Consider the following 10,337-nt stretch of genomic DNA (forward strand, 5'->3'; position numbering starts at 1 on the left):
TGTGTGTACATTAATGAGGAAAAAAATGAACTTAAATGATTTTAGCATATGGCTGCAATATAACAAAGAGTGAAAAATTTAAGGGGGTCTGAATACTTTCCGTACCCACTGTACATCTGTTGTGACAGTTTGCGCTGAAAAATCTTGTATTGATTTGCATTATTGTTTAATAAAAATATATTTTTTAAAAAGCTATGCTAACGTTTCCACCCGTTTTAAGTCTTCATGCTAAGCTATGCTAATTCCTCCTCTCTTCTCCTCCTCCTCCCTGTATCCTCCTCATCATCATCCGTGCCCTCCTTCTCCTCCTGCTCCTGCCTGCTGTCTGACCTCTCTGCATCCTCCTCCTCCCTGTATCCTCCTCCTCATCGTCCGTGTCCTCGTTCTCCTCCTCCTCTTCCTTGTGTCTTCCTCCTCCTGCCTGCTGTCTGACCTCTCTGCATCCTCCTCCTCCCTGTATCCTCCTTCTCATCGTTGGTGTCCTCATTCTCCTCCTATTCTTCCTTGTGTCTTCCTCCTCCTCCTGGCTGCTGTCTGACCTCCCTGCATCCTCCTCAGTGGAGCTGCGGGGCATGCTCCTCCTCACCGTGCTGCAGTGCTGTTCGGTGGCCCGCGGCGGCTGTGAGCCTCGGCTGGTGAACATCGGAGCCGTGCTGAGCCAGAAACGCTATGAGCAAGTGTTTAAGGAGGCAGTGATTCAGGCCAATACGCTGTATGGGAAGGACAAGTTCAAGATGAACGCCATCTCTGTCACACACAAGGCCAACGCCATACAGATGGCCCTGTCCGTGTGCGAGGACCTCATCTCCAACCAGGTGTGTCACTCACCCTACACCGGCTTCTAGTTCTCAGATCGGTGTCTTTGAAGCCAGGCACACACGTGTTATTTCTACGGATCGTGTGCGACGTGTTGACTCATACCTCACGGTTTAATCAACCTGGTTGTGCAACTTCTCTTTTGTTTTTTTGAACTTTTATGTCAGTTTTTGTTTTATTTTTAACAGTTGTGTGTTTTTATGGCAGTTTTTACAGCGGTTATTGTGTATTTCGAAAAGTTTTTAGCATCACTTAAAGCTCTGTTTGCAGGTAAACCTTTAATAGCTTCTGACTCAGCATTTATGCAGCTGTGGATTTATTTAAAGTGTCTATTTTTTTGAAATGATATAATTGGACAAAATTAATTTTATGAGCAACGAGTGTGTTTAGTTTTGTGTCACTGTGTTTTTATGTGTGTGTTTTGTGACTGTTTTTACGACAGATTTTAGGTCCTCGCTGACAGACTGCTGGGCTCTGAACCACATGTAGCCGCCTGCTAACAGAGCCAGCTTGGTCAGATTACGAGCACTCACATCTCTGAAATTGTCGGAACAAATTCTAACTTGGCGTTCCCTGGATAGACTGACCACATAGCCGCAGTCTAAGTGGTTAATGGGTCACCTGAAAACATGTCACAAACTAATAAAGTGGCATAACACCAGTCCTATGGATGGAACTGAGAATAGCTTTGAGTCTGGCTCCAAACCTCTGCCACCAGGCTCTCGCCCGGCTGTCGCTGCACAGGGCAGGTCTCTCTCTAGCTGTGGGCTGTGGCCTTGCTGGGCTCCTCCAGTCCCCGTCTCACACAGCGGGGTGGGCTGAGTCACAGCACTCGGTTTCCACAGACTGTGAATTGGCAGCTGTCGCTGACCCAGGGCTTTGTCTCCACTTGTGCTCCGAGCGCTCAGCAACGCAGCCAATCAAACCAACCCAAATCAAATCAGCTGTAACATGGGCCACACTACCTCTCCAAAACAGTTCATCAAAATCAGTTCAATACTTTTTGAGTTATGCTGTTAACAAACAAACAAACCCAGCAAAACATAACACAACATCAGTCAGTCACAGTGATGAGACGAAGCTTCAGAGGATACAAATATAACTGCAATCAGAAATGTAGAAGTTTCCATAATTAAACTTTGGGGCTTTTTTTATCTGTGACTGAAGACTGACAGAAACAAAGAGTGGTGTGTGATGGAGCAGGAAACTCAGACTGAGGCTCGTTTGTCCCATTAGCCTGAGACATCTCATCTGTCTTCAGCTCCATCTGTGTGCCCAGAACAGCGGCCACCGAAGCTGCTATCAGATCAGTTTCACTTTCATTCTGAATTCATGTCTCATCTGATCACAGTGAAAGAAAACCAGTTTGTAGTCAGGCTACACTTCTCCATGGCTGAGATGACTTGTGTACTTTTACTGTGGTACAAGACAAATTTAATAACAAACTGAGGACAGAAATATTAATTTTTATTTCATCTTCATGAACACGAACAGAAAGAGGATGGAGAAAAGACAACATTTTCATGTTTCCTTTGTGAAGGAAATGAGGCCAACATGGCGTTGACACGTTGGACAGAGGCTGTGAGAGAGAGGCAATCAGAAGCACAGAGAGAGAGGGACTTCAGATTAACATCCTCTCTCTCTGCAGAGATACAGATGTAATCTGTCCGCCCTCCCGGTGGAGAGAACATGGGATTATGGAGACAGAAACACTCGGTCATGTAACGAGTGTACAACATCTTCACTGATGTGACAACACATGCAGCGTTTAGAAAAAAATGCTGCAAAGTGAAATTGCCACAGAATACTGAAACACACTAGAAGTACCTTCATTTAAAGGAAAAGTTCGGTCATTTTCTCTATGAACAGTGTGTTCAACAGTCCCCATGCAGAGACTGAGACCGACAGCAAGCTGCCTCTACTCACTGTTAACGCACTGGGTGACGCATCTCATCTCTGTGAAACACCAGACCCCGATATTTGTTAAGAACGTTGCCCCAAAGGACCAGAACTTTTTACAGCATCTGAAGGAACAAGAGTTCAGGGCCCAGGCACGAGGTCTCTGGACTTCCTTAACAAATATCTGGGTCTTGTGTTTCACAGCGTCACCCAGTGCAGCAGTGGGTCTCACTGGTGTGGTTCTATTGTTGTCGAGCAGCAGTGGAGGTCTGTGGCATAGACGCACAAGCTGATCCAGGACTGAGCGACATTAACAGTGAACATACTGTTCAGAGAGAAAATGGCCAAACTTATCCTTTAAATAACAGCTTTCAACTCTCACTGGACGTGTGTTGATCATCATGAAGCTCCGGTCGCTCTGCGTAACTGCAGCAGCATCATTAAGCATTGATGCCATTTATTTGCTTTGAAAACAGAATCAGCTCTGATTTTGTGCAGTTGTCCCCTGTCCCCTGCCTGAAAACACATCTCATTTTACAGCATTTAGTTTTCACTGCTCTCCTTTATGCACTTCCTGTTAGCACCACCTTTTGTCTTTGCCCTGTACTGTCCATTTTGTATTTTCTAATCTTGAACCCACATGCTGTACAAATAAATAATGTACACACAGTCTGTGTTTTCAAAGATGTTGACATAGTATGATCTCATTGTGAGCAGGACTCTGGTCTGCATGAACACATACTGAATAAATGATGCTTCTTCCTCTGTAGGTGTATGCCATCCTGGTCAGTCACCCGCCTCAGTCCAGCGACCACCTGACTCCGACACCTGTTTCCTACACTGCTGGTTTCTACCGAATCCCTGTGGTTGGCCTGACAACACGCATGTCCATCTACTCTGACAAGGTAAGCTGAGCCTTCACTGTGTTGTTCCTCAGGGCTGCATCCTGGGTCCTTTGATATTTCCCTTGCTCCTTGTTTCATCACCTCAGGCTGCTAGAGCTGCAGTACCTTAACCAGTCGAACTCCTGCCAATTTATGTTAATTCTGCAAGTAAACTGATGATAGGATCAAGCTGAACTTTGTTGCTGGGTTATAGCGTCTTGTGTGTTTGTACAGAGCCAAAGATCATTTGTGAAGAAAGAGGTTCCACTCTGTGACGTTATGTCCAACCAGAGTGGGCTGAATGTTTCCTACAGAGTGAGACGACTTCTCTCTAGAGAATCTCATCATGTCACATTCTCCACTTAAAGGTTCATTCTTGTTACATTAATAATTTAAAGAGCCCATGGCACAATTTTTCTGTTTTCTGACTTATCTACAATGTTATAACGGCAAATTCTCATCTCAGATGTGACCTAAAGCTAAAAAATGAGGTGTTCGTATGTTCTACTATTTCTGTTCAGAAGCAGTTCGGTTTATACATGTCTCACAAACTCTCGCTCACAAGACTTTTTTCTAACAAGATAAAGTATTACGTGATAGTTTAAGGATTTCCTTCAATGGTCATAATCTCCAGGCTGTTGCGTGTTCATGTGAGCTTGCCTGACATCCAGAGGTGCCCTTGTAAAAGCAGAATTTTTCGACTGCGCCTGGTTTTGTGGATATATTTTCCCTCCTGCTGCACTGTGACCAGAGGATGTGGAGACAAATACAGGGCCTGAGGCTATTGCATGTCCGGGAATGTTTCTGTACAGGGACTCACTGTTTTACCTGACCGGGTCTAAATTACAAGCAGCCGCCAGTGAAGCCCCCACCATGGTTAGTGATCAGCTGATCAACGCTGGATTCCCCCGGAGCACAGTACCTGTTTGTTCTAACTGCTTGAGGCCAGTGTGTCTGCAGCAGGTGATGTGTTGCTAGTTAACCAGCAGATTAATGACCCATGATGTTGTTGGCGCTACGCCACCTGTTAGAATTAGTTTCACTACTTTGGGGCTGTATGTGGTTGTGTAAGATGCAGTGACCACTGGTTGGATTTACCAGCCTTGGAGCTACTTGAAAGGAGGTGATGTTTCCACTACTCGGTGGGACTTAACGGTAAGTTTAATAAACACAGGTTTGTGTTTGATCTAAACCCACGTTGTTTAGAGTGTTACACATCTCTTTGGTACATATACCGTTGTTTACCTATCTATGGAGGAGACATTCACATTAATTAATGCTGTTGTGGTTCGTTGTGCTGTCCACTTGTGAGACGACACCGGGAACAGGAATTGTGTGCATTCATGAATTGTCCTCTCGTTTTAAGGAAGAGGCTGTCAGACTCTTTGATTCTGAAACAATTACAGAGTATTTGAAGTTATGAGGCGTGCCAAGATAATCTAACATTAAATGGTTGGAAACAAGAAAAATGAGCAGCCTAGGGGGATTTAACCATGAAATGGCTGGATGAACAGGCCATGGGCTCTTTAAGCCGATCGGCTCCACAGTTTTGAATCTGGACCTTCAGTATTTTGATCAGGCTTGTGAGATGTGTGTAACTCCAGCCATATAGGTGCCAGAAAGGAAAAAGTATCAGAAACACAGGTGATGCAGAAACAGGTCTTTGAATTTAGTGGAAATTGTAAGACGTCGGCCTCCTGAAAACTATTGTATAATTGGAGTGTAAATATCTGTCTTTGGCTTTCTAACCCCAGGTAAGGAACACTGTGGGGTTGTAAACAAAATACCAGTGATTCACTGCTTCAGACCTGAAAATATGACAGTCCATGTGTTGTTTTCATGACGTGTCCTGGCAGCTCGAAACAAGACCACTGGAGTCTCCACAGGGACACATGGTAACCATGTGATATTCGGGTCTCCTTTACTTTTCAGCTCTTCAGTTAGTTCAAGGTTTACCATCAATGTGCGTCATAACCTCCATCAACACAAATATGTACATTTGACTCCACATGGAGCAAATGTTTTAAACTGTGGCAAAGCTGAACGGTAACAAACAGCAGGTATGGTAGGTGCTGTACAAAATACAAAAGCAAATCATAAAGAATATGTAACTCATATGTCTCCAGTTGAGACCAACACCTGCTCCTCCTCACCTTTGTCCTCAGAGCATCCACCTGTCGTTCCTGAGGACGGTGCCTCCGTACTCCCACCAGGCTCACGTCTGGTTCGACCTGATGAGAGAGTTCAGGTGGAACCACATCATCCTGATCGTCAGCGACGACCACGAGGGCCGAGCCGCCCAGAAGAGACTGGAGACGCTGCTGGAGGAGAGAGAGACCAAGGTCAGCTCAAAAACACACAGATACACAGGACACAAACACACACACGCGCAGTCAGTGTGTGATGCTGTTGTGCTCCAGGTGCGTGTGTGGGTTTCACTGCATGCAAACAATGAGCTGCAGAATGTGTGGAGCTGTGCTGCGTCATCCGCCCACTTCCATCCCTCACGCTGCAGTTTCACTTCTGTTACCACCTGTTTACACAGGCAGGTCGGAGGGCTCCACACAGGAAGCAGAATAAAATGGATGCAGATGGATGAAATGAAATACACCACACAGAAAGGGAATAAACCACCAACTGACAAAGATTGTAATAGGCAGCCAGCCGGGCGCTCTCAATGCAGCCGGGCACTCCCCGTGCATCCAGGCGCTCCTCCGTGCATCCGGGCGCTCTCCATGCAGCCTGTTACGACGTCTCATTTGGCTGCAGTTAGCTCAGTGAAAGTAAAAGGTGCTCACTGGCCAGTGTTTGACCTGGGGCAGCTGCAGCATGGTTTCCACTGTCTGCCTGCACCTATGGCACTGACAAAATACATATTTCCCACATACGCCTGCATACTGTATGTATCACTGCTTAACTAGCTGAATGTTTACACCTCCCAAAGCATCATGGGGACTGTAGAGCATGGTTATCCCTCAAATCAAAGATGAAGACATGTTAGGAGTTAAACAGTCCATTAATACTAACCTTTTCAAGCTGGTGGCCATTCCTTCCACACAGACACTAAGTGAAACAAATGTAGATGTCAGATCACCCAGAGAGAGAGGTGGTGCCTACCGGTAGCTGAGCGTTTACAGGGTCATGCTCTCCTGATGGCTTTAGTTTAGTCTGTTGGCATACTGGTCCACAAACACGCCTGCATGTTGGCATTTCCATCTGTCACATTCTTTGCCCTGAAAATAGACCCACAGGCTCTAACGTTTGGTAGAAATTCATTTTTGGTGTCTGAGTGTTGTTAAAAGACCTGCTGCTCTGCCTTCAGCAGGGATTTGTAGAAGTGAAACTGCTCTCTGCACATCCCTCCATCCTCCTCCAGCCTCCTCCTGGCTTTAGTACTCTTCCCACCAAAGGCTTCAGTGCAGCTTCTCTTTCATCACTGCTTTTTTCTTCCTTTTCTTTTTATTTATGTTTTTTAATCTCCACCAAAACACTTTGGTTTTGATCCTGTGTCGTCGGTTAGTGTGCCGGAGGTCAGGGAAACCAGTGAAATGGATCATAGACACCCTGGTTATCAATCGGCTTGCTTACAGTATTTAAACGACAAAATAATAAAGTGCAACTGTTAGATCGCCCTCTCAATTCTGACATGTAGGGAGATCCACTGCATCAAACCGAGCGCTCCCTGCTTCTCCTACACAGCTTTAAGTTTAGCACAGATTAGACTGTCCCATTTCGGCAACAATCACATTGTTCTGTCTTCATCGAGACAACACAGGATGCATACATTTATAATGATAAAGAGAGAAATATATTCCTGAAGAGTCGGGGTGGTCGTATTGTGGGGGCAGTTTGAGAAACATTGACATCAGCAACCTGCGCTTCACTGAGCAGATGTGGCATCTGGGCAGAAGTGTGAACTTTATATTTATTTATTTATTGGTAATGTGGGTGAGGTGACCTTTCAAGTGACCCTGAGGTAAAATACTTCACCTCCCTGAAGCCTGGACAGACAACGGTACAACACAGGCCTGTGTACACCCCCAGTGGTTCATGAAACACTGATATTCCTGTCCAGGTTTAAAGACAGACTGAGGCGACGACTTATCTACAGGAGCTTACAGAGTGAGTGTGATTAACTGTTTTATTATTAGGCTGACTGTCTTCGGATTTACTGTGGTTCCTAGTGAATATAAATGTCACAATAAATAAATATAAATAAAAATAAACACTATAAGCAATAAACTATACCTGTTTTAAAACAAAATAAGTCCTCAGGCTGTACATACAAACATTAGGTAGTAAAGGTTGTGCAAAACATTAGTTACTATGCGAACAGCAGGTCCAGTGCAAAATGCCAGTCAAACATATGTTTGATGTGCATGTGTGCCAGGTTTCCTCTCCTCATACATGGCAGGAAGTGCATCCGCTGATGGGCTCGTTCACAGAGGAGGTGCTACGGGTCCACGTTGGGTCATTTGTAATGCGCATACACTGAATTTTTGCATTCAAGTAGCAATAATAAAGCCCTCAACAACAACAAGCTAGAAAAATGTGCTTCTCCAGAGGAAACAGTATTGAAACTTTAGTTGAAAATAAAAATGATGGTGTTGTCTGTGACGGTGCTGGATTGTCCTGAGTACAGCTACGTTGTTTTACTGTAGGTAAGATGCATCTGTGCTGCAGCTGTTTACTGTGCAGACAAGCATTTAAGTTAATCATTCTGCAGTAAGATCACAATGTTGCAGAAGAAGGTTTCAGCAATTAATGGGGTTACCAAGGGTGTAAACTGTGCTCAGCTCCTCCCTCACCTGTTGATCCTGGTGATAAAGTCATAGTCAGGGAGTTGAAGGCTGACATTTCAGGCTGTGATGCTGAAGACAGAGCTGAGCTCTAGTAGGCTCCACCCCAGTTTAACCTCTGAGTATCAGTGTGACTGAATGTTCTTCAGGCTCATAGGTGACTGACAGGTGGCCGCCTGCTGCTCTCTGTAGCTGCTAGACTTTCACAGCTTCTCTCTATAACAAACCTCAAACAGTTCTGCTGGGGCTGTGGTGAAGGACTGACACTAATAAGACATCAGAGGGGCTGTCACACTGGTCCACTGAGGTCAACATGGCCTGATTACAACACCTGGTCTGTTAGCATCCTTTAGCTATCTTAGCTAATGTTCTCTGAATTATATGGTCCAGCAGCTAGCCAGCTAGTGAGCTAGCTGACTGTGTCTCTGGTGCACAGATGGCATGTTTAGTGTTTTCTACATCAGCTGAAGGTGACTGTATTGTTATCGAATACAGCTTTGTGTCTGAACATTTAGCTGACATCATGTGGCAGTGTGCGACAGAACATGTGTAGTTCAGTAGGGAGCAGGGCGGACGTGTGGCGCTGTCGTCAGTGAGCTAGTGTTTGGTCCAGGACAAAGGCAGCAGTCCCAGCTTATTATGTGGAAGGTCCTGGCTGCATCTCTGGCTTCAGACCGGCTCCAGTGTAAACCAACAATGACGTGCACTTGAAAACGGTCTGTACCTGGAGCCAATTAACCACTTGACACGTGTCCACTGCTGCAGAGGATCTTCCTGTAGCAGACGGTTTTTGGAACTGTTTGAATAAAGCTTGAACTGCTTCCTGCAGCTTTATGCACCAACAGCTGCAAGTGCACACAAGAAAACGTGTGACTGATGTGACTGCTTACGGCAGGTGGGAAGAAAACTCAAGGTCTTGGTGCATTACATTTAATTCAGGCATTTTTTTAAGAGTCCAGCACTGGCAGAGGGCCAGGTGTAAGTGTGTGTGGAGTCGACATCTTCTCATGAACCTACTGAGTCGACCATGGCTGGTCCCGTGGTTTTCTATCATTGTGTATTTGACAGAGATGCCATGTTCCTAAACGTGTGTTATTAGGTCAGGTATTGATTAGCTGAGCGGTCTTGGTGGAGGCTTGAGCTTTTTACTTTCTCATTTTTTATTATGTTCTTTTATGTTTTTCTCATTTTAGATTTTTCTTCCATTCAGTTCAAAACCAGCTTCAACTGACTTCCGTTTGCTGTGCCCTCTCTTTTCTTTAGTCTGTCCGTCCATGTCATCTTTCAGTTCTTCACCTCCGTCTGTCGTCTGGTTTCCAATCACCTCAACACTGACGGAGAGTCGGAGTCGTGCAAACACATCTCAGCTGCCTCTGTCTCAGCTGTCGGCCGGCCTTGCTGTTAACCCAGCTGTCTTTCTGTGCATGTGCAGCAGACAGACGTACAGACCCCTGTGACTGATATGAGCATCGGTGTGTGGTGGGGGGTGATGGAGACGGGAGGGTCTGTGATTCTCAGTTTTCACGCTTGAATCTGCAGGAGTGAAAGGCGTCGAGGTGCAGGACAGCAAAGTTACAGCATCCTACATCAATGCAGCAAATAGTGAACACTATAAAAAACATATCGTCTTTTCAGTTTTAGGTGTAGTTCTAAAATACACGGAAATGCTGTAAAAGATTACACAAATATACTGTGAAATGACTTCTAATCTAAAATAAGACTGAATAAGTGTCAATTACCATAAAATTCATATTTTTATAAGGTTTTTTTCACATGAATTTACTATTATTTGATTGTCAATTTTATTTAACTGTTAAATTTAAGTTTAGTACTTACTGTAAAAACAACAATATTCCAGCAGTTGAGCATAATAAGAATAACTAATAATAATATGCTTGTAGTCACAATTTGAATGCCGGAGTATTTCTACTGTAGGGAA

General features: G+C 44.8%; 1 protein-coding gene across 7 annotated transcripts in view; it reads left to right on the top strand.

Annotated features, from left to right (window-relative positions):
* Positions 1-10,337, top strand: part of grin1b (glutamate receptor, ionotropic, N-methyl D-aspartate 1b) — a 51,870-nt gene that overhangs the window by 2,801 nt on the left and 38,732 nt on the right. For all 7 annotated transcript variants that reach the window (XR_002274551.1, XM_020595219.1, XM_020595218.1 and 4 more), the window contains exons 2-4: positions 559-815; positions 3,486-3,620; positions 5,765-5,941. Coding sequence is in view for 6 of the 7 variants with exons in the window: in XM_020595219.1 (XP_020450875.1) it covers positions 559-815; positions 3,486-3,620; positions 5,765-5,941 (569 nt within the window). In the remaining variant the exon portion in view is untranslated. The remainder of the gene's footprint in view (positions 1-558; positions 816-3,485; positions 3,621-5,764; positions 5,942-10,337) is intronic.

This window comes from Monopterus albus, unplaced genomic scaffold (genome assembly GCF_001952655.1).
Source record: "Monopterus albus unplaced genomic scaffold, M_albus_1.0 scaffold26.1, whole genome shotgun sequence".
Classification (NCBI taxonomy): domain Eukaryota; kingdom Metazoa; phylum Chordata; class Actinopteri; order Synbranchiformes; family Synbranchidae; genus Monopterus; species Monopterus albus.